This window comes from Mastacembelus armatus, chromosome 5 (assembly GCF_900324485.2).
Source record: "Mastacembelus armatus chromosome 5, fMasArm1.2, whole genome shotgun sequence".
NCBI lineage: Eukaryota > Metazoa > Chordata > Actinopteri > Synbranchiformes > Mastacembelidae > Mastacembelus > Mastacembelus armatus.
This window is the reverse complement of record NC_046637.1, coordinates 4,861,960-4,886,589: the sequence shown is the minus strand read 5'-3', so window position 1 is coordinate 4,886,589 and position 24,630 is coordinate 4,861,960. Positions and strand designations below refer to the sequence as shown.

The 24,630-nt window shown below is 39.7% G+C and overlaps 2 protein-coding genes across 3 annotated transcripts; both read left to right on the top strand.

Annotated features, from left to right (window-relative positions):
- Window positions 1–1,017: 1,017 nt before the first annotated feature.
- On the top strand, window positions 1,018–7,701 carry rem1 (RAS (RAD and GEM)-like GTP-binding 1). Of its 2 annotated transcripts, none has more exons than XM_026307332.1 (6): window positions 1,018–1,246; window positions 3,169–3,568; window positions 5,201–5,283; window positions 6,299–6,503; window positions 6,619–7,312; window positions 7,562–7,701. In XM_026307332.1, exons 2-5 carry the CDS (start codon window positions 3,202–3,204, stop codon window positions 6,894–6,896), a joined length of 933 nt encoding a protein of 310 aa, XP_026163117.1. In that variant the 5' UTR covers window positions 1,018–1,246; window positions 3,169–3,201; the 3' UTR covers window positions 6,897–7,312; window positions 7,562–7,701. The 2 variants fall into 2 exon arrangements, with proteins under 2 accessions (XP_026163117.1, XP_026163116.1); XM_026307331.1 differs by having other exon boundaries at window positions 1,021–1,246; window positions 6,296–6,503.
- On the top strand, window positions 7,632–24,073 carry LOC113130582 (protein SSUH2 homolog). The gene is made up of 14 exons (XM_026307330.1): window positions 7,632–7,744; window positions 10,863–10,995; window positions 14,839–14,919; window positions 15,223–15,294; window positions 15,393–15,468; window positions 15,645–15,774; window positions 16,699–16,759; window positions 17,346–17,467; window positions 18,372–18,434; window positions 18,611–18,690; window positions 19,068–19,160; window positions 19,688–19,793; window positions 19,956–20,063; window positions 20,554–24,073. Exons 2-14 carry the CDS (start codon window positions 10,983–10,985, stop codon window positions 20,692–20,694), a joined length of 1,146 nt encoding a protein of 381 aa, XP_026163115.1. The 5' UTR covers window positions 7,632–7,744; window positions 10,863–10,982; the 3' UTR covers window positions 20,695–24,073.
- The last annotated feature ends 557 nt before the right edge of the window (window positions 24,074–24,630 follow it).

Here is a 24,630-nt window from a genome sequence, read left to right as displayed (position 1 = left end):
AAACTCCTCCTCTTAGGTTTTAAACTTTTAAACTGAGGGGGTGGAAGAAATCTAAACATCTGTGATGAGTTTCAGTGAGAGCACTCACACTGACACAGAGGATGTGATGTGTGTTTCTCTATAATCTGATTTTCCATGTGAGCTCATGTGTAAACCATGGAAACCAATTTCTTCCAGGAAAAAAAAAGCATGAATTGTTGAGAAAAATTTTAAAATGTCATCATGATAAAATGAATAATCAAATCCTCAACCCAAATTTTCTATAAAAAAATTCTAAATTAAATTTTGGAGACTTTTATGCTACTGATTGTAAAAATTTAGACTTAATCTGTGCAGCAAAATGTCCCAACCAGAACATGTATGGGTAGAAGTGACCATCATCTGTAAAATGAATGCTCCAAGCTAAAATAGGATGAATAACAGACACAACACCAATGTGGAGACTAATACAGGGATTATTATTTGCAGCATCGGTGAAAACACTGAACGTGTGATCTTCTGACAGCTGAACTTGGTATGTGATGATGTGTACTTTGTAGAGTTTTTAATTCATCTCAAAGCCAGAGTTTTAAAATGTAGTCCATATTCATTTTTAGTGAGTATGCACACCAAGTGTTTTATTGAATGTTGTGACTCAGTTCTGGATCTGCTGCCTGGATGACAGTAAATACCTGTAGATCCCAGGGAGATAACAAAAATACCTCGAAGTAGAACTGAAACATTTAGTTAATCAATTAGTTCATCAAGAGAAAATGTATTGTAAAGTCTTTTAATCATGTTTCCAGAATATTTTTGATAGAGTCAAAGAACAAAAGAGCAGTGTGTTATCGTGTAATGTTTTCTATGTAAACCTGTCTGTCCTGACTGAACCGTTTCATGAAGCTGAACTGTCTTTTGGATCAAACAGGAAGTGACCAAAATGTTTCCTAATCCATCTCACCCTCTACACTGATAACCCTCCCCACACACACGCACACACACACACACGCACACACACTCACACTCACACTCCCTCCGCAGATATCTGTTTCTCCTCTGCTGTCGCTCTGACACACACACACACACACACAGAGGGAGGTAGATAACTCTGTGATTCCACTGCTGAATTTTTAACGCTGTTGTGGAACTTTTTTTCCAGGCGGGTTACTGTGGCACCAGGGTACTGTTACACCGACACAGGCACAGACACAGGGTTCAGCTCAGTTCTGTTGTTTACTGAGACAGGACGGACTCAGACGGGTGTACGGTGAGTTTATCTATCCATTTAGCTGCTGCATGTTATTTTCTGCTTGGCTTTTTCCGCTGCCCCTCACAACAAACATGTTATATTTTCACACTTTGTGCAACATCCCAGAACAAATCCACATGTGACAGGATTTTTCAGACATGTCACACATGAAAACTTCAATTTGATATGTGAAAATATTTAATCTGACTACACAGATTGGTTCTCAGATATGTCATATGTGAAGTGTAATTCTTTAATGTGATGCTTTTTTCTCAGGAGTTTTTGTGGTTTTCATTTAGCTAAAAAAAAAAAAAACACTTGTTGTTCGGTAAAGCTTTTCAATACTGTCTGACATTTACCGTGAGGAGCCTGTGACCTTTGACCCTATGACTGCCTGATGCTTGAAGCCTGGCTGCAGATGAATGAGTAGAAATGAACGTATGACTCCAGGGCAGCATTTTTGGAGCTGTAGACCCACAGCTGCAGGAGCTCTGACTTGCTTTCACCATTGTGACTCTGTACTTGGCACCTTTAAATACTTGAATAATTTATTGTCAGAGGTTTGTTGTGTGTCTGTGCTCGCTTATGCATACTGGAGATCTTCATTCAGAATATCCCGGATCTGACACAAGATATGAGTTTTGTGTTTTCCCACATAATATTCATCTTATCAGTTTTTAAAAGTTTTGAGTCAGTAAATTATATGGAATCAGTAAAGATGGTGAGTCAGTACAGACAGTTCACTGTGAATATTCTTTGTTAGGCTGGATTCACAGAGACTTCGGTGTGACCCTTCACACTAGTTTTAATTCAAAGTGTGTTTATGCTGTGTGGTCTGGCACCATCGGGGGCTCTGTCAAATAACGCACCGTCATGTGGGAAAGAGTTTTCTGCAATGCAATGTAACACCATTTTGTCACCACCTCTTGCATTTTTAAACGAGGGCCAATGTCCATGTGAATCCAACCTTAAACTTCATTCATATATGAACTGAACGCACCTAAAAATGTAAACAATCATAATTCTTATCCTGGTATTTCTGTCAGAACATTCTTGTTGTTTTGTGATAGAATCATCAGAGAGTTAAAGATCTGAGAATTCAGAGAGGAAGTTGAAGACAAAAATGAACTTTTCCTCTGTTCTTTCCAGGACAGAAACAAACTGGACAAAACCAGGCAGAAAGCCGATCTCAGCTGCTTTCTCCAGTGAAACTCTTTTTACTTATTCTTCTTTGAACCACTGCAGAGTGGAAAATGTGATCACTAGTTGGTGACATCTGCCTTAGAATGTGGACAGAGTAAAAAAAAAAAAATCAGTTTCAGCTTTTAAAAAAGTCTGAAATTAGCTTGTAGAGAGGAAAATCACCTATGTTGACCTTCATACAATTTTAAGCATCTCTAATCAGTATGTTTCTAACCTCAAATCCAAACAGCAATGTGAAACCAATATGAAAGGGGTCTTAGTGATGAATTTGAATCTGCATCTCTCTTCAGTTTTACAGGGTTTTATAGCTCATTATTCAGCTGTCCAGCCCACACTTTTTACCGTCTTGGTTCGTTCCTGCCATTTTCATAGCCTCATTTTTGGCTGCAGCAGCTGCTTTCTGCAAAATCTATCCCACTGTAAACTATAAACAGCAGACAGATACAATTAGAGCAGGTGGTCGGTGAAGATATTTCTTAGTGTTTAGCAGCTAAATAGTCAGATGTTTCCCTCAGTAATCGGTAGAGACCAAAAACAGAGCTACAAGAGGATGAATATTGGATTTAGAAATGTCAGGTGGCCAGAAATGTGACCCCAAATGAGTCGTAACTCCTGGAAGTAAGTAACTGTCATCACCACGTCAATTTAAGGGAAGATAAATAAAATCTTTTACTGAGGTTTTAATATGGTAAAGCCCATAGAGGGTCAGGCTTTATTCTTCTTGTCTCCTTCCTCAGACCCTTCTGTCCTGATGTCGTTATCATAACAACATGACCCTCAACACCCAGAGAGAGAAGGATCCTCTGCAGCGGAGAGGCAGCACACCGATTCCTCCAGCTCACTTCTATAAGCACCTGTCATGGACTCGGGATCCCAGGCCACCTGGCAGCACCCAGCCTGACCCAGAGCAGCCCCGACTCCAGCGCCGCCACCCTCCTCTGGGACAATCAGCGTCCTACCATCCTGGCGACAAGTCCCTCCACTACCACACTCACTGGAGTTCAGACTCGGACGACGACTCGCAGAGCGACTCGGACTGTGTTTATAGAGTGGTGTTATTAGGCGACCACGGCGTCGGAAAGACCAGCCTTGCAGGAATCTTTGCTGGGATCACAGAGAAAGATGAACACCCTGGAGGTAGGACTGCTTGGTTTTATGTTCATCTAATTGAACTATCAATCATTCCTGTATATACTAACCATATTTTATGCTTTTTGTGTTGACACTTTTTCCAGCTGATGTTTTTGTTGGTACTGCTGTAGCAGCATTCACTTTTTGTAAAGGTGGTTTCAAATTCGTCCTGAACAGATTTGCTTTTCTGAACAAATATCCATGGACAGGAAATGATACACAGGATTTGGATGAGAACTATAGAACAAGAAATAAATCTGGTTTTCTTTTCACACATGAAATTGAAAATAGTAAATACATAGTTTTTGTGCTACAGCTTTTCTTGGTCTGTTATATTGTAGTAATTTAAGGAAGAACGCTTTAGACTGATATCACTGTTGAGTTTTTCTAGCTCTTATTAACCAATACAAAGGGGATTACTGTAACTATACGCAGTTTGTGTTGTTGGCAGTTGTTGATGTACTGACAACAGTTGTCTCATATCATGTTGATCTATAGGATAAATGCTTTCTTTTTGTAGTTGCAGTACCACAGTTAACCACTAGGGCAAGCTAGGAAGAACACAGGTGTCATGGTTGTAAATCATTCAGTTAAGTAATTGTACCATCCATCCATCCATCCATTTTCTATACCCGCTGATCTGCTGGAGCCTATCCCAGCTCTCTTTGGGTGAAAGGCAGGGGTCCACCCTGGACAGGTCACCAGTCCATCACAGGGCCACATAGAGACAAACAACCTCACACACTCACACTCACTCCTATGGGCAATTTAGAGTCACCAATCAACCTGACATACATGTTTTTGGACTGTGGGAGGAAGGAAGAGTCTTAGTGCAGGATTCATTGTCTGTGGACTTTAGGGTCAAGATATGCCAACCTACATAGATGTGGCTGAATCACTGGAGTACTCTTTAAAGATTTTTCCATTTTTGTATTGTTGTGTTGTAGTTTTCACACCACGTTTCAGTCCTCAGCATGTCAGTGTTCAGTTTCTGTCTCTCACTTCAACCTTGACTGACCCAACATTGATCAGCTCCCGTGTCACGTGTTGATTGACCTGAGGCCATGATTGACAGCTGGTATTGATCCAGTGACAGTTTGACATAGTGTGAGGGGGCAGAGCCTGTTTGCTGTTAGATTTTAGGTTGACTGGTTACACTTTAGTTTTATATGGTTTTATTGTTGTTGTTTGCTTCATGTTACTGTGTTGTCACTGCTGTTCACCAGGTTCTTATTTGTCTCTTTAAAAACACTAATACAAAGCACAGCTTTCATGGCTCCAGAGAGCAACTGGCTGATTCATCATTTTGGTCCTGACTGAGATTTCTAAATCACTATTAAATAGATTTCAATAAACTATGTAAATGTTTTGTTTCCATGGATTACTTGATACTTGATGTAGACTCGTCATTAGGGTTTAATTTGCCCAGGACTTTGGTTTGTGACCAAATACCTGCAGAACGAATAACTTCAGTGTGTGTTTACTGCTAATCACTAGATGTCAAACTGGGTGAGGAACATTACACCTGCTAAACATCATCATGTTAGCGCTGTTACTGTGAGCATGTTAGCCTGCTGAGGTTAGCATTACAAAGCCACTGACATGACCACAGATTCTCTTGGTTATTGTTTGTTACAGAGGACACATATGAGCGAACACTCACTGTAGATGGAGAAGAAACCACACTCATTGTCATGGATACCTGGGAGAAGGACAAACTGGTAATGTGTGTGTGTGTGTGTGTGTGAGGGTGTGTGTGTGTGTGTGTGTGTGTGCGTGCGTGCGTGCGTGCGTGCGTGCGTGCGTGCGTGCGTGCGTGCGTGCGTATATGCTGAGGAGCCACATAAACCAACCACAATGATCCCCCTACCCCTTATTATTAGAATTTAATATTCTAATAATAAGGAGTTTTTTCTTGTACTAATGAAACTATTAATCTGTGATCACAGGAACAGAAACTTATGTCCAAATCACAAAATATCATTTACAATGGAAACTTTTATTTTTAATTGAATAAACTGTACACAAAGACACATTATTACAGGTTGATCTGTAACTTTTTAGTGTGGAAACGCTTTCAAATTAAATTATTAAAAATGAGTCAGGAATGCATTTACTCAAATATTGAATTTCTAGTTAATTGGATCACAGTAGCCCACCACTGTCAAATAATTGTGCAGTTGTTGATCTGGACCACTGTATATGCCTTGGTCACTGTGATGAAGCCCTTTTACAGCTCCTTCACCATAAGTGCTTTCTAGTAGTGAGAGGTTTTAGTTGTAGCGCAGCAGGAATGTTCAGTTATACTAATAGTATGTGAAGGTACTGAGGTTTGTCACCCAGCTCAGTGTGGACACTGTGAATTTTGACAAGGATGTCTATCACCTATCTATCTATCACCTTTATGATATTCACTCACACCATGGAGCACCAAGAGTCTGGACTGAAACTTGTCAATGAATCAACCCACTGTCAAACCTGCAGTCAAGTCCGTTTATTCCATTTAGTCTAAAGACTTATTTTGCATATCTCTTTGCAAACTCCTGCTGGAGGAGGTTCAGAAAGTTGACAGACTGAAGGAGGCTATGCTGCTCCCTCTGCTACCAACACGACTCTGACCAGAGCAAGCAGCCTTAGCAGTAGACTTTGAACAGATCGGCATTTCCAGCTTCTGAAATCCAGATCTTAAAAAATGATGGAAGTGATGTTTCTCTTTGTCTCTTTACCTGTCAGCAGGTGGAGGATGCCTCCTCTCAGGACGACTGTCTGAAAGTGGGAAGTGCTTACGTCATTGTCTACTCCATCACTGATCGTTCCACTTTTGATTCTGCTGCTGAACTCCGCATCACACTGCGACGAACCCGCCAGGCTGAAAACATTCCCATCATCCTCGTGGGCAACAAGAGCGACCTGGTTCGGTCCAGAGAAGTTGCTGTGGAAGGTGGGGGGGTCAAAGGTCACAAGGGATATAAACATATAAATCTATATACAACATAAAATGCTCATTATGTTAATTTAATGCTTCATTCTCTTTTGGTATGTGTCTTTTTTCCCAGAGGGCCGAGCGTGCGCAGTGGTGTTTGATTGTAAGTTCATAGAGACGTCAGCATCTCTGCATCACAATGTGGCCGAGCTATTCGAGGGTGTGGTTCGACAGATCCGTCTCCGTCAGGACAACAACGAGGCCAGCCAACAGCGACGCTCCATCTACAAACGTAAAGAGAGCCTCACCCAGAAGGCACGGCGCTTCCTGGACCAACTGGTGGCACGCAAAAATCAGCGCATGGCAGTCAAAGTGAGGTCCAAGAGCTGCCATGATCTGGCTGTCCTCTAAAGACGAGTCCTCCAGAAGCAGCAGATTAGACTTGACTCTCTGAAGTTCTTGCTGTCTGTGACATCATGGACAATGATTCCTGCGATTAGTGAGTCAAAGGACAAAAGCGCAGTGAACTGAGTCAATGGACAGTCACATCAGCCCATGTGATCATTTGGTGTCAAAATCTTCCTGATAACCTAAATATATAAAAAAAATCTGATGACTGTAAAGGGCATCACTTTCGAGCTAATGTTTTGTTCAGTGTCAGTTTGTGTGTGTGTGAACAGGTGAGTAGTTTCAGATGTGTTCACTGGTGTTTTCCTGAGGTTTCCACTGTTTTCAGTTCAACACTGTGCAGAATAAAGTCTTAAAGGACCAGTCATCTCAAAATCATGTTTTACAGACATCCAACACAGAGCATCATGTTAAACACAGTGAGTGTTATGAACATTAATAACTGCAATTCATTTCATATTACTTTTCTTTAACTCATTGTATTGTTATTATTTGAAAATGACAATTCACTAAACAAAACTCAGCTGTTTTTTTTAAGATGAATTTCATTTGTGGTATTTGGGTGGTGAACTCTTGAGATTATTTAACTAGTTCATTATTTCATTTCAATTTTAATCATTGGATTTGATGTTTACATTTTATTTGATTTCTGTTTCATGTCTGTGCAGAAGCAGCAAGGATCAAACAAACACACTCAGGTCTCCATGCCAACGCTGGGCCTCCTAGGTGTTTGCTGTTGCCATGGTGACCCAAGGACCATTAACCACAGTCGAAGAAGAGGCTGTTTGTTTGGAGGTCATCAGGATGACAGGGTTACACACTGACAACTCTGAGTGGCTGACAAAAAACAGGTTAACAGTTTAAATGGGACTTTGTTGCCCTGAGTTTGGCCTCTCAGGCTGCACTGTCTGATGGGAATATGTGCAACCTGTTAATGGTCCAAATATAAGACAGTGCTTCTTTGGAAGTTACATGTGAACAAGACAAAGGTCTATAGTCATGTGAGCAGTTCTGTGAGGCTGTAGGTCTACATAATTACAGCAGTACTTCACCAGACACTAACATCACAATCACAATGTCAAAGGGAGAGTTTGGGATTTTAATTTATTCTCTGCAAAAACTCTTTCCAGAGTTATCTGCTCATAAGGTGTACAGTACTAGTGTTAGCATGTCAGGCAGAAATAACCCAGAGCTGCTTTGAAATAACAAGAAAGTATAGTTTAAATCTGCAGCAGTTTATCTTGAAAGCACAGCAGCAGACTGGTTGTCCCAGTTTTTACTGATCAAATATCACTGCTCTTTATGGATTGGGCATTTTAGTGACAGACGTTCACACACATGGTGGTTGTACAGGGACAGTAGATGGAGGAGGAGTGTTGAACATTGATTTAATGAGGGTAATGGAAAGAATGTATGACTGTTCAACCCGGATGACACACACACACACACACACACACAGTGGTGTGTAAACATCCTCTCAGTGGAGGAGGACCAGAGGCTCAGAGCTGTGATTTCAGATCCCTCCTGAATCTCTTATGTTGAGAAACATCAGAAAAATGTTTCCCCTGAAGTGTAAAAGTCGTGTAGCTGCTATAAACGCTGATCAAACCTACAATAACTGGCTGAATTACTGAACCAGCTGGGCCTGCTCATTACTCTTATCCTGCTGTTGTATTTATAGTAGTGGAGATGAAACAGGCATTTGGCTGTTGAACTGACGTTAAAAATCAGCTTCAGTCTGCAGCTGTGGGCCGACATCCGCACCCTGATTCCTCTGAGCTGCAGAGGCCTTAGCTCCAGGTTAATGCGGCTTATTAGCTCATTGCTAACAAAGACATGAGCTGATGAAATTTATACTATGCAGACCTCAAAGAAATATGATATGTCATACACTGTATGACCAATTCAGCTGATTAAAAATGAGCTAGATACTGTATATACTTTTTGTATCTTTAGTTGCTGAACTCTGCTGAAGCTTAACAAAGCTTCTTTCACACCAAACGTTCTTGGTTCCATTCAAGTAAAATTGGTTGAACCTCATTCAATTTCATGTTGACTCTGTTCTTTTGTGGTGTGAAAGACATTGTGACAGAAAATATGTGATGGTAGCATAATTGTAAAAGCTAGATCCAACTGGCCAACTCTGTCCTCCTTACACTGACACCAGAAAGCACAGTGTGGCCTACAGCTAATCCCTGGGCTGTGAACCTTTAGACTAAGTGAGAGACTCAGTATCTGTATCTGTTTCCAAACACACATCACTGACCTGAACATTATTCTAAAGGACATTTCAAACAATTCAGCCACTTGTAGGTGCATTAGATTTATGGGCACAGAGGAGAGAACAGAGAAACCTCCCTGTGTTTATTTGAACTCCACACTTTCCTTTCTGTGTCGCTGGTTCAGTGTTCAAACCTCAGCACTGCAGCTTCACACAACCTGACACTGCCAGGACCTACAGGAATGTAAATTCAACACAGTGTGTGTGTGTGTGTGTGTGTGTGTGTGTGTGCGTGTGCGTGTGTGTGTGTGTGTGTGTGTGTGTGTGAGAGAGAGAGAGAGAGAGTGTGAGAGAGAGACTGTGGCTCCCCCTGCTGGTCGGATGCTCTCTATTGTTTTGCAGCTCAGCACAGTATTTCATCTAAAATGTACTAATGCAGCAAAACATGTGTAAAGACTTTGTCATTACACAAACAACAAAACGGTGGCATTATTATTATTATTATTTGGAAACAGCATTTTGATCATCAGTAATGACTAAATTATAAGAATCAATCCAAACTGCAGTAACTGCATGCATGATATTTATTTCAAACTTGTTCTTTAAATTTTATTTAAAAAATCAAGTTAGAGTAGAAGGTTGCACCTCAAATATCAGACTGCGGTAAAGACATTCAGAGCCCTAGTAGCCAAGTAGTTACAGTCGCCCCCCACAACTTCCATAGTTTGGTTCTGCTTTGGGCCTGTGGTGCACGCTCTCTCCAGCACCCATTCCTGCAGATCAGGAACAGATCACAGTGCAGAGCAGACACTGGGAGAAAATAGCCCAGATGACATACTAGGCAAGATACTTTCTCATGTTGTCAGCTAAACAATGGAAATGTAAAACTAACATTTCAGTAGTTTTACAGACAATTCTGCAGTATCTATAAGGTCCTGTCTTTATTGTAGGGTTGCCAGGTTTGAACAATTTTAGCTCTGAATGAAAAGAAGACACCCTGCTCCTCTCAGCTTTTTGATCCACACAGGTACAGACCAGGCCAGCAAAGTCTCAAGCAATTTTTTTAGTATGAAATAATATTAATTTTATGTGAACAACCCAAGGAACAAAGAAACCTCCAACAGAGCTGTATGTCAGGGGAGCAGAGCTGAACCCACACAGCTTCCTCAGTTTCTGTTTAGTTTAGGAGACATAAATTGTTTGGCAGCTCAAAGATGCTGCAGCACTGCTGCCAAAACTGTGACACTTTTACATTTTAGTTTCTACACATGTTCACAGTGTCCATAGGTCTGTCATGTGCTCCAGCCATGTGTTTTTGATCCCAGCACCTGCTCAGCACTGATCTATTCCAAGTGAATATTTGACATTCCTGCAAGTTAAACTGCCATTTATTTTTCAAAATAAAAGTGTGCAGTCAATTGAAATATTGATTTGTTAACTTTTATTTACACTTTAGAGGTTTGTCCAGTCCGGCCAGAGTGTAAAAAACAAAAAACAAAAACAAATTAGAGATATTATATGTTATTTTTGAGTTTAAACATACATAATTAAATGTAATGCGTTAAAGTGGGCAAAACATGAAAAGGGTTGAACACTTTCCGAAGTTACTGAATGTCTATCAAGCCTTTTGAGTACAAAATTCTTTTTTCTGAATGATTAAAGTTTTGCGTTTGTGTAAATAGTAAAATAAACGAAATACTAGTGTGAAAACTGAAAAGTTGTTTGTTAATTCGGCTTTTATTTTGAAGGTTTCGGGTCGACCCTGCAGCTTCCAGTAACTAAACCTGTTTAGTGAAGTGTGTAACAGCAGAGACACAATCTGGGGTATTGGGTCATACGAAGCTTCTCTGTGATCGAACAGCAGCAGGATGAACAGCGCAGGTAAGAACTCTAACGCACTGCAGGTCTGCGTCTCCACACTGGTCACACCCAGCTGCCGCCGGACACAGGCCGACAAACATAGCTACATGCAGCTTTTGCTAAAGAAACAAAAGGCTTCACACTTCTAAACGACTTGGATCTGTCTGTGGCTCTGTAGTTCGTGTTTGGTCCGGGTTTATGGAGCGGTTTTTAATAAATCTGTTTTGATGTGGTCTGGACAGATGGAACATATGGACCCGCCCATGTTTACAGATTGTTTTTTTTTTAAATTGTTTTTAGGAAGCAGCCAACGCCTTTTTCTGCAGTAACAGCCAGTAACTAACAAACTAGTGAATGAAATAGCAGCTGTTGACTAAACTGTTAAATTACTACTTTGTATCTATTCAATCCAAGAAGTCCGGGTCTGGGGAATGTCCTAGAAATAAACAATTAGGAGAGAAATCGTGGCCATGGCTTCCTGAACCGTGCCTAAGGATTGCAAATGTCTACTGCAAGACAAAAGGTCCACATCAAACTGTCCATGTGTTGGCATTTCCGCCTAATGTGGGGAAACCAACATTAGAAACTGATCCTGCAGGGCTTTCATCTATTTTCCTGTGAAATTCCCACAGTCATGTCTCAACTCGCTGCTCTGGCTTCATTCACACTAAAACGCGCGCGGCGTTTTTGATCCTTATGTCTGATGATGCGTCAACATGGAGCTGGATTAGTGGAGAATGAAATGGTTTAATCAGTGCACACGTTACATGTGAATTTTCTAATGTTAATTATGAGCTAAGCTGAAATAGAAGAGTTATATTTGGAATTAACTGGGCTTTTCCTGTTGACTTAGTGCAAATATTCAAGTTTTAATGTCAAGTTAATTAAAGATACATTTTCAGAGCACTTTAGATTCTATAGTGTCAAACTCCAGACCTCTGGGGCCAAAGTCCTGCTTGCTTCCCAACTATTCTGGCCCTGCCCACAGCTGATTACCTGGATCAGGTGTGTTCATCCAATCAACAAGCAGGACAGAGCTTGACACCCATAATTTAGAGCTTCTTAACAGGAGTTGGTTCTGACTTTTGGTTTGAGCTGAATGAGTGAATTGCAGACACACATAACTCATTAAGTTTTGTGTCTCTGTCAAAATGTCTGTGAATTCAGACCCAGGTTTAGCTCATTGGTTTGTGCTGTAGACCTCCATTGTCTGAAGCATGAACCACACTGCTGCGCTGGCAGACAGTGTCTGAATTCACAGACATTACGGTGGGTAGGCCTATGCAATGTGGAAAATAACAAGAAACTGAAAATGACCAACCTTATGCTTTAAGAAACAAAACCATCAGACACTCAAGCATGATTGTTTAACATCTCTAGAGCTTTTTCTCTTTTGTAATTTGAAGAACTTTCATGGTGGAAACATGTCTTTAACTCATTCTAAATTAAGTACCAGTGTTTTTTCATAATAATGAAAATAATGTTGACCATGATGGAGGTTGGTAATTAATTTACACTAATGTCTAGAATAAAATGTATCGAGAACTGAACTGAGAGAACAAGAGAAGTGATTCTTAGAACTAGGAAATGTAAAAGGAAAAACAAAAGTTTGTTGCTGTTCCTGTTACTGAGCAGTCGACTCTGATTTATTTTAGGTTTATTGAATTTGTTTTCCCCAAGTCCAGTTATCCAAGTTAGTTTTTACATGCTCAAAACAGTTTTTATCTTTATTCATAGCTTCAAGCTGAGTTCATTATTGACTTGCAGCAAAGTCAGTTTGGCCAAATGTCTCAACCCCCTTAACCAGATAATTCTTCATCCACAATGTCAGAGCTTCAAAGCGCAAAATACATTGTAAGAGCTTTAAAAGAATTTATCGTATTGGTACATTTTCTGTAACTGAGGGATTGTTGATGCCTCCTGCACATGTGGTTTACTTATTAATTAGTCTTTCATATTTTGAAGAATCTATAGAATTTATCAAAGTCCAACTTGCATCTGAGTAAGTCCTATTATCTGTTCTCAGACTCCATCAGCTCACATCACATTCATTTGGAGGTTTCTGTTGCAATGTAAATGTAAACGCATTGATCTCTGCAGGAGCAAGCGTTACGTCAGCAAACCTTGTTAGCGGAGCTGCAGTAGAAGTCTCTAGATGGTTTTTATTAATGGAAATGAGACAGCAGGAAATGCTGGGATGGGCTGCAGGGCTGTAGCTGCTGTGGAAGATGTTCTGCAAATCTACTGTCCTTAGTCCACAGATTATATACGACCATAGTGTCTTCAGCTTGATGAGGCAGTGGAGTGAAATGGTTGGACTGGAGTGCTAATGTGATTTTGACAGAAATTAATCAGTGTGATAGATGCCTCTGCTAATTGATTTTCAGACTGTACAGAAACTAATGGAAACCAGTGGGTGCCTGGAACTGTAGGAACGAGACAATAACACTGCAGGCCTTAATGCTCAGTTCTGCTCTTCATAACTCCTCACTGGTAATAACTGCAGCTCGAGGTTTTAGCTGTTCGTTCATCTGTCCTGTCTTTGTGAATGCAATAACTCAGCAACAATTCAAGTAAAGGTCTTCAAATCTGGCTCCAATGTTGAGTTAGATGAACTCATTCCATTCTTGGGAGTGAGATCTCAGGAATGCCTTAAGGGAATTTCTTCAAACGTGGTGGTGGACAGTGTAACATGCATGTAAAGCGTAACTTGGCTGGTTGGGGGAAGCATAAACGTCAATCTGACAATTCAAATTTTTGTCAGATTTTACCTTTTGTATTGATACGTTACATTCATGTTTGTAGCTGACATATAGTGCATCAATAATGTTCATTTAGCTAACTGCCACATGTTAGCAGATTAAAAGTACACTGGCTCATCCATCCATCCGTTATCTATACCAGCTTATTCCTATTCATGGTGGCAGATCACACTGGCTCATTGTTTTTATTTGCAGAATGTACTAAACATTCAGGACAAACATTCAGGTTCAATAAATGTAATTTCTGTCACCAGCCAATATCAGTTAACAGCAAAAGTCACTGCTCTGATTGTGATGACTTTATTTAAAGTAAATGAATTAAAGAAAATGTTGAAACCCAGTGTGAAAGCTTTTTGCCTTCCTCGGGTTTCTTGTTGAGCAACAGCTATTATACACAGTGGCTGAGTGGGTGTAGTGTCACCATTCCAGGGAATATCCAGCAACTTAAGTCTAGTCTAGTTAAATTGGACACAGCAGGTAAGTTTCTGGAAACTGGAGTTTTTAATGTAAAACCATGTCGTTTGCTTCTTTTTCCTCTTCTAAGATGTTCAATAAAATTAAAATGGTATGACATAGCAGCCAAACTAAAAGATGTTTTCTTTAAATATAGCTGAGGGTCACATTCCTTAAAACCAATCACATGTTGATCCTTGACACCACAGGTATAGATTGTAAGAGGCCATCTGGGACAGTCTGGCCTTTTGTATCCAGTTCAAATTTAAAGCATCAGATCTTTGACTAAATTTGACTAAGATTAAATCTAAATTAACACTGGTGAGAATGAGATATTATAATAACACATGGAAACTAAATAGTTCATGTGTGATGAATAGTCATTCACGTGTGTTTTCACGTTTATTCAGTCTTTTCTGACTCTTGGCAAGACTGTAAATAATATCAAGCTGTTATATCTGAGCACCTCCTACTCAAGTGTTTTCTCATGTTAACCTGATTAGATCTCTTGAAATGTCAAACTGCACTCTGGTTTCTAAGTTGAGCCACGATGAAGATAAATTGTTGACTTTTAGTTCTCTTTAGCTTTAAACTTGATGGATAATTTTGTTTTGTTATATGAACACTTTCTTCTTGTTGTGTATTCCAGCTATGTATCCCCCTGTTAGCGGCCCCGCACCTAACATGTTTGGCAGCGTGCCAGGATATCAAGGCCCTACAGCAGGGGCAGGTAGGTGCAGTCCAAACCTCAGCTCTTCACAGAAAATTAATATTGTTGCATCATCCTGCTACAGTTTAGTTGGAGGGGTAAACTGCCTCCATGGATATGGATGAAATAAGCATATTCCCCAAATTTCAACCATTTCCCTGTTGTACCTTTTAATGTCATTAGATCTTTTAAACTGTCAAACTGTAGACTCTACTGGCTTGAACCAGGAAATAAAGATGATGTTGATGATTTTTAGTTTTCTGTAGCCTTAATTTTCTTTCATACTCTGGTATAAGAACTCCTCCCTGTTGTCGTTTATTCCAGCTGTGTATCACCCTCTCAGCGCCCCTACAGCCAACATTTTTGGTAGCGTGCCCGGCTATGAGGCGGGAGCAGGTAGTTCAGTCCACAGCTCTTCACAGAGCATCCACGTTGATAAAGGTTACTTAAAAATGTACTTAATGTACTTACGTTAAAAATTGTTGTTGCTGCAGGAGGTTACATTCCCCCTCCCATGCCCATGCAGCCCACTGCCCCACTTGAACCTGGCTCCACACCTGACAACTGGAGGTAAGACCAGATATCACCAGTTGGACTGAGCTGCTCATCCACCTGTTAACAACCAAACAATCACAGTTTGTGGGATTCATACATTGCTGTCTGTCTGCTGGATTTGGAAAGACTACATTCAGGCTGTTCTGGTTAAACTCATGGTGTGTGTGTGTGTGTGTGTGTGTGTGTTGTAGTATTCCTGCTCTGTCTGAGGATGATGCTCGTAAGGCCTTCCAGAGCTTTGCTTCGTCTCATTGCTGCTACAGTAGCTCTCCGGCCGACAATGGAGTCATCACCAAGATGGAGCCGTTCAACACGTACAGGGTGATCTGATGTTCACACTCTCAATGACTGGGCTCTGTTTTGAAGCGTCATGTGATCATGCCAAAAAATCACATGATCTCAAAAGAAGTTTCATTAAGTTACACTCATATCAGTGAGGTGCCAGTAACAATAATAAAAGCATCAAGACCACTTGTATCAAATGCAATGTTAAGCATTGGCTAGGAGACAGATTCTCTCACATGCTTTGAAACAGTGAATGGTAAAATCATAAACACTATGCCGACATGTCTCCTCCACAGTTCTTTTATCAGGGTTTCTGCTTGTTAATCTGGTTCAGTAATGTTTGTCATGGAAACTATACTTTCTGCTGCATGTGGCTTTTCAGGCGCTGTTAGCTTTCATCTATGAATGTTTTCAGATGTGAGTGTACAGGTGTCATCTACACCTGCTGGGATCTGAGCACAATGTGAACCAGACCACCTCCAGATGTGGTTTGATCCAGTCTGATTGTCTGCAGCTGCCTTAACTTGCACTATACATCCATAACTGTGACCTGAACTATGTTTGCACTATATTTAACCATGTATTACATTGAACATGTGTAACAATTATTGTATGTTGCATCTCAACAAATACTCTGTTGATCAGATTCAGACTCTAGTCACCTATACTCCTACAAGATCCCACTGTTAATTTCTCTTTAGCTCGTAGCATGCTAACACAGGCATTAACACTTAATACCTATTCTATGTTAAGAAGATCAGGGGATACTGTTTGAATGATGTGTATTTATTCTCCATGTTAGCAGTCAGTCTTATTGATCAGTTAAAATACAAGATAACATTGACATTGACAGTATTCTACTATTATTTCTATTTTTTCCACAGTTTTGTCTGTGTCATCTTAAATGTTATAAGGATTGCACATGTAACATCTTGTTAAAATGTGATTTCTGTTCTGTAGTATCGACTGGAGACATTCACTGAGTCCAGGTCAACTGAATGGGCCCACAAGCCTTATGAAGGTATGCACACACAGTTGTTCATGCTAAATAGTTTTGCCCACCCCATTTTAAAATGTAAGGCAAGACCTTAGAGACCATTGTTTCTGTATAATGCAGTCCAGCACATCACCTTCACTGTGATGTCAGTAACAAACATATAGGTGGATTATATTTCTCGGAAAGCTTCATAAAGCTTTTTTTCAAATCCCCTGAATTAAAGCTGAAAATCTTTACTTTGCTTTGCTCACATACAGTGTTTCAGTTCAAAATTACTGTGGTGGTGTTCAGAGGCCAAATGGTAAAAATCTTATCATAGTCCCAATACATACAAACCTACAGTAACTGTATATGGCAGGGCTGGTGTAGTGAGTTGCTTTAGATTCTAGAGGTAAAGTTGAAGCACGTGTACCTGGACCTTTAGCTGCTTTTAGTATCTAACTCTGTGTGCTGTTACTATAAAAAATGAATTTGTTAGACAGAATTTATTTTTGAAATATGACATTTCTAGGTACATACATAGAAAATGCCTAGTGGCATTGCTATAGCTGCAGGTTTTAGATATATTTTGACTGACTTTTGACAGAGGTGTGTGTGATGTCTCTGACAGGTGAGACACCGGACTGCAACACCCAGCCGGCCCCTCAGCCCTGGGAGATTGCTGCCACACCCCCCAAACTCTTCACCAAGCAAACACAGGAGCTCCGGGTGCCCTTCACTTCCTCCATCAAGGTGAATGGTTAACAGGAGATGTTTGTCAAAGTCTCCCTTCGTTACCTTAACTTTATTCTTCAGTTGAGTTCTGATTTAGGTTTTATTGTGGACATAAAAGCCAATCACAGGGCGTGACTCTCTGTTGCCAGGTGAAATTTGCTTATTCTTGTGTCCTTGACTGTCTTGTGTCCTTGAGCAGAGGTCCTTCCTTATTTCCTTGTTTCAAATGGTAATTGATGAGGTTTCATGCTTCCTGAAAAAACAGTAGTCTTGAAAATGATATAATGCATCTCAAGGGGTTTATATAACAAATCTATTATACAATCTATTGAAGTTGTTTCTGGGTTTCCAGAGGTTCCTGACCAGATTCTAATAATACTCGAAGTGGTTCCATAGATCCTTAGAGCCTCCAGGGGTCCTAAAATAGATATCAGAAGCTCTTAAATCTGTTCCAGGTGTTCTTGAAGATGTTACAGGGCTCCTTCTCTCTGGCACCCTGGAAGAGATTTAGTCTTCCTTGATGAGGTTCCATGGGGTCTTACAGACATTCAAGTGGTCTGTAGGGACTTTTCAGAGGACCTTGAAGTAATTCCATTGGTCATGGAGGAGGTTCCTGAGGTCCTTGGGAAGGTTCTTTAAAGAAGTAGCTTTGAGTTCTGGCAGAACCTTGAGGTCCTTAGAGGTTTCAGTATCCTTTGAGCTCTTCAAAGGCTCCTTGAAAAGCTTCCATAAGGTCCTTGAGGAGATTACTGCAGTCATCTGAGGGGGTTTTTAGAGGGTTTTGAAAAAGTTCAGGGCATCCTGAGCTCTGATTTAGAATAGAAGTTTAAGTGTAATGTTAATGATTCCCAAGTGATGTGATGTGTGTGTGTGTGTGCGTGTGTGCGTGTGCGCGTGTGTGCGTGCGTGTGTGTGTGTGTAGGACTGCAACACCTGCCTGGCCACAGGAAAGGTGAAGTGTGAGGACTGCAAGGGAAATGGATATGTAAGCAGCCGACCAGTCAATGAATTAATCCGTACTAGTAAACTACATAATAACTGTAGTTTATATGCAGTAACAACTGTATAATATTAAACAGTCAGATTTTAGATGAAGATACATTAGAAACTGAGAATTGAAAGGTATTTCTGATATTGATGTTCTTGTGTGTGTGTGTTTAGAAATCATGCACAATGTGCAATGGCTCTGGGAGGAGGAATGAGGAAAGCTGCACTCAGTGCGAAGCTGCCGGCAAAAAAAAGTAAAGGGGAGATGGGGGCTTTTTGTCTTGTTCTGCTTCTTTTAGAACAGCTAAGGAGAGGAAATAACAGGCTTTCCTGGTTCAACAAAGTTAAACACTTATGATAAATAGTTTGGTTCAAGATTATCTATTCTTATAATGACTAATAAATACATTTTAAAATTGAGACTGATGCAGCAGAATTCTGAATTCTAATTGTAGGTTATTATTTATGTTCTTTGGCAGATGAGAAAGGTGAATATTACATTTTTAACTGCTGTGCAGTAGTCATTCAGCATTCACAGACTAGAACATGCAAATTAGCTGCAAGATACTTTAACTTACAGTATAGTAAGTATTTGGATCAAACCACTGAAGAGGGATGTGTGTTTGTGTAGGTGTTCTGTGTGTAATGGTGAAGGAATGAAGGCATGTGACACCTGCAAAGGAAAACGCCGACTGCTCGCCTTCATACAGGTCAAAGTGGAGTGGTAAGTACTAATACTGGGGGTTCGTGAAAAAGGGATTGTGGTCTTGAAAGTGAGTTTGGCAGTTCTTGAGGAAGTACCACAAAGCCTTTGTTTCTCAAGGTCACTGGGAGTTTCAGACATTCTTGAAGATGTTCCCAAGGTTCCTTGAGAACGTTCAAATGGTCTTTGATCAGGTTTCAGAGGTTCAGAGGTTTCCACTAGCTGTAGTCTCTTGAGGTCCTTGAAGTTTCTCCAGGTGTCCGTAAAAGGTGCAGTTGGTGCTTGATCAGATGTCTGGGGTCCCTGAGTTTTATGGGGTCTGAAAGACCTTTACACAATCTACACAGTGTGCATTGACTGTAGTTTTATAGTAAGTTAATTGAGTGGACAGTAGTGATTCGCTGGGTGGAATAAACATAAAACTGCATGATGTGAGTTTAGCCTGATGCAAATACACACTGAGGCTTTGTTCCTACTGATGAAATTATGTGTGTATCTATTATTCTAGGTGTGTTTGTTCATGTGTGTGTCTATGTCTGTGTTATTAGGACTAACCATGTGGACGACCACATAGTGGAGCAGAACTCTGGTCTGAAGGCTGAAGAGCTTAGATCAGCAAATGGGAAGGAGTTGTTCAAGAACAGCCAATACCTGGTACACAGCTAAACTATCACAGCTAACTTTACACAGGTGTAGTGGAGGTAAAAATGTTAAGTTTGTTCCCCAGGTGACACTGGAGTAAAGGTGATGAAATGATGTTGAGATGTCTGTTATATTATCAGTCCTGTGTGTTCATCTCTGCCTGTCTTCCCTCAGCTGTACCCCCTGCTCGGGTTCCCAAACCCAGCCATCTCTGAGGCGTCTGAGCGTCTGATCAAAGAGCACCAGAGCAAGTATGCCCAGACCTCCAGGATCCTGCAGCAGGTAGACCAACAGGCTACAGCTGAAACTATTTCAATAATGGTTATTAAAACATTTATACTGGGAAAAGATTCTTGTACAAAGACACAAAAAGACACAAAAGCTGGAAGCAGGGGGAAAAGGCTATCCTGGTTCACAGACATCCACATTGTACTGTACTTATGGTAGTTAAACTTATGGTACAAACTTAACTTATGGTACACCGCTCCGGGTGTGTGTTCATGGTGTGTGTGTGCACTTTGGGTGGTAATGGAATTTCCCCACTGTGGGACTAATAAGGGTCTCGTCTTGTCTCGTCTCGTCTCGTCTCGTCTCGTCTCGTCTCGTCTCGTCTCGTCTCGTCTCGTCTCGTCTTGTCTTGTCTTGACTTCTCAGTCAGAAAGTAAGTGACAGCAGTGAAAGTGTGAGTTAAGGCTGAGCTTGAGAGGTGGTAGTATTTACGAAAACATTGAAACTATTCCTTTAACATTACAACCCTCTCTTCTTCTTTCAGAGGCAGACCGTCGATTTGATCCCCATCACTAAGGTGGCCTACAAGTGGAAAGAAGCGTTCCACAGCTACGTGGTCTATGGCACCAATAACCAAGTCAGTGCCAACGACTACCCAGCAACCTGCTGCTGTGTCATTCTGTAGACACGATTTTTTTCTATAGTTGTGAGGACACCTGTCCCTTTCCATAACCTCAGTTGTCAAAACAAAATGTTTAACCCCATCCCTAACCCTAAACTGAACCCTCAAACAGCCCTTAGAAATTGAGGACCATCCATAATGTTCAGTTTTGACCTAAGATGTGTCCACATAACCATAGAAAAACATGTACTCTATACACACACATACACACACACACACACACACACACACACTTTTCAGCTCTCCCACTCTATCCTATATAATCCTCTTTTTAATTTAACCAATCACTGTGTAGATCTTTATGATTTTACCATGTAAAGGTAAAGAATTAATGACTAATCAATTTGATTTCATTAGAAATAATTATGTTTAGAACTTTAATCAAACATATTAATCCACATAGTTTTTGTCACATCTTCTACAGATACATGCAGATTAACAGACACACACACACACAGATGCTCTAACTTATAAGGTATAACTTTATTAGTTATCAAGCATTTTCATAATCAGAGGCTTCTTAACCATCGCTGGGTAAAAGCTGTCTGTCTGAGATCAGTCTAAGAATGCCTTATACTCTCAAACCTTAAATAATGTATTACTTTCATTAACTTTTATCAAATTAATTAATGTTCACTTTTGATAAATAATTTTAATCTGCAAATGAACATATTCATTTACATATGATGTCAACATTGGGCTGTTTCCATGACGATGATTGAGCAACATACAGTAATAGTAATAGACTTTTTCTTGTTATGTATTAATTACTGAACTGAGTAACATTTGATTTCTTTGATTCTTTTTTTAATCTATCTGGAAAGCAGTCAGGCAGTATAAGCATTATTATAAACATTTAGTTGCATTTCAAACATTTTGGAAATTTTACAGTCAAATTTGACTGAAAGTGTTGACACCTTTACCTGGAGCATGATTGATTCTTCAGTAATTTCTGAAATCAGAAATCCATTTGTATGTTGGAGAGCTCAGGACAGTGTCTTCATTGCTTGATAAATAGAAAGCTGAATGGGAGAGAATAAACAGAAGGAGGTGGCAGCTTGAGTGGCTTTAAAGAAGGCAATGCAGGCCAGTTTTTATAATCTTCCATCTAGAGCTGATGACAGCAGTGGTGGTTTCTATGAAAACCTGATTGATGTGTGAAATCTGCAGACTGGAGAAGAACTCATCTTGCTCCTCATCAGTGTCACTTGTGAAATTTATCCACAAAATATTTGGTCCTTGAAACGTGGTGACATATTGACTGCTCATAGTTGAGTGACCTAGTGTAGACAATGAGGTTAACAGTTCATTACCCTCCTTCTCCTCTGATAAGAAGGGGAAGAGTCAGAAACAGTCACAACTTTGGAAACAAGTTTAAGATTTGTGTTTATTGTGCAGAAGATTCAATATTTATTATTAAGATAGAGTCATTAAGATTTCTGGAGATGTCTTTTAACTGATCTTCCAGTTTTTTCACTGTGGATTTTTTTTTTTGAGAAACCACTGATTACCTCTAGAGACACAACATGGGAACAGCTGCTAATACACTGGTATGCTGGTACTTACTAGGACTAGTAAGCTTATTCTTATCATAATTGTAAACAATTCCCTTGAATAAAGCGCAACTCAAAAAGGAAGGAATCTAGCCTGCTAACAGAAGCTTCTTACACTTTGTACTGTCCAACTAACTTCACTAGAAATGTCACATTTAAAGTTGAGGCAGTTTCTTTTAATTCCGGTGTGGTGGATAATTAACCCTTTTTGTGGTTATAGTTTACTGGCAACTAACAATATTACCATTATATTCTTCATTCTAAGTATAGAAATATATCTCTATGTGTGCTCTGTCATATGTAAGCAATATTAACTAATCTGTGTGCAGCATGATACATCCACCAATTGCTCATAAATGTTTCGTACTTGTAACGCTTTTCTATGCGCTTCAACTCTGAACCAGTGAATTGAACATCTGCAAAGTAGATTTACAGCCTTACTGATCTGGTCAAAGTCACAGAAAACAAATGTGGGGTGAAAACACAATAGGTGTCATTTTGTGTTAGCTTGAAATGTCATCTCAGACTCAGGTGCCTTTTTCTGTGCAACAATTCGTGATTGTTTTGTTTCATAACTTTGGCTCAGACCTGGAGCTTTAGTTCCATGAAGATACCTCTGTTCATCCACATAGAACGAATGTTTTTGGGTATAACTGTGGGTTTCAGATGACCTAACACGCAGACCTCCTCAAGGTGCATCTTGCACATATACTGTATTATAGGAACTGGATACTGGACTCAAAGGTGCAGCTTACTCACTTCAATAATTTTTTTTTTTTTTTCAGATGTACACTAGTGTTTTTTCTGCTCACACTAGAGAAAACTGGAACACAGTCCCATGTAAAAAATTATTTTCTAAGCTCTGAGAAGGTTTTACTATCATAAATCCTTAGTTGATTAAAAATTAAAATAAGAAAGAGTAAGATCCCCATCTGAATCAATATTAAAACTAATATGCAGGAGTGAAATGGCCTGTTGTATCAGATCATCACTGATGCATGTTGTAGTTTCACAAAATCTCAGAAATGTGCTAAAAATATGCCAAATATTTTATTAATGATGATAAATGATTAAGTGATTACAGTAAACTTCACCTCTTCAATGTCTCAGTTTGTCTCCAGTTTCACCTGATATTAATAGATTACATCAGGGGAAAAATATAAGTCTAACCCTAACCCTGCAATACAGCAGAGCTCCTGTAAGGGGCGCTCTGTGTCTTGACTCATATTTTTAACAGTCTCTCCTGTTTCCTATATCTATAACCGATTAATCTGTGAACAACAGGACAGATGTTTCAGTTTTATAGGTTTTATTGTTAATGTTTAATACTTCTTTTTTTTTTTTTTACATTTGTTAATTTAGTAAATATGCTGTATTTATACCATTCATGCATTTTATAAAATGGGATTTGACTGTCAGCTGCTGTTCAGAGGACTTTTTAATGGGGAAACGATTAAATTCACATTCTGCTTTTCATATCCATGTTTTTGTTATGTGTGTCCAGAGTTTAATTATGGTAAGAATCTGTTATCAGTTTTCAGCAGTCGACTGTTGATTCTCAGGTGTAAGAGTGTTCTTGAACACATAAAAAGTGATGTTCATAAGACTTTGACATTACCACTTTCAACTGAGTGATGCTACTAAAATGTGAGCCTTTAGTGGAATGCCCCTTTATCTGCAACGTAAATGCCTTAAAACAATATTGTAACTAACAAACATTTACTACTAACCTGATGGACCTGATGTTATTACGCAGTTGTATTCTGTTGTTACAATAGATTAGTCATTGTATGTTACTCTTGAAACAAAGAAATAAATCTTTAGACTAACTTGCTCTGTCCCATCTGTTTACAACTACACTTGAACAGTTACAGACCTTATTATAGACAAATGTGTGGGAGGTCAACTATTGATTTAACTTAATCTTTTCAATTCACTGCACTTTTTTACATGGTTCAATTATTTATAAAAACTATTCATGATGTTACTGTAAAAGCAACCCTTACACTTAGTACCTTAGTACTTAGTACCAAGAGGTAACTGAGAGAAAAGGTGAAAGTCCAGATGATACAGATTTGATAGACCTTCATTTTAAAAATGTGGAGGTTCACAGAAGTCACAGCAGGTTCGTCTTTAACACCACCAGACATCTGTTAGAGGTTCTGGATTAGTCTCAAAAACTCCTTTTGAGCTGGACTTTTCTTTCATCTGTAAATTCTAGGATTCAAAGTTTCCCCTTAAAAACATGTACAGAATGTATGTCAGCTTCATGAAAACTACATTTACTATGATTCAGTTTAAAGGCAGTAAAAGTGTCTCCTACAAAAACCATTTTTTCACAAATTATGGACTGTTTGTCCTCTCATTGTTGCCGGACTAGTGGGCT

Bases quoted from the DNA above. Each gene is read 5' to 3' on its own strand.
- rem1 (XM_026307331.1), top strand. From the start codon at position 3,202: ATGACCCTCAACACCCAGAGAGAGAAGGATCCTCTGCAGCGGAGAGGC. The intron at 3,569-5,200 runs GTAGGACTGCTT...TGTTTGTTACAG, and splicing joins GAAAGATGAACACCCTGGAG to AGGACACATATGAGCGAACA. The intron at 5,284-6,295 runs GTAATGTGTGTG...TTTACCTGTCAG, and splicing joins CCTGGGAGAAGGACAAACTG to CAGGTGGAGGATGCCTCCTC.
- LOC113130582 (XM_026307330.1), top strand. The intron at 18,691-19,067 runs GTAAAGGGGAGA...GTGTTTGTGTAG, and splicing joins GAAGCTGCCGGCAAAAAAAA to GTGTTCTGTGTGTAATGGTG. The intron at 19,794-19,955 runs GTACACAGCTAA...GTCTTCCCTCAG, and splicing joins TCAAGAACAGCCAATACCTG to CTGTACCCCCTGCTCGGGTT.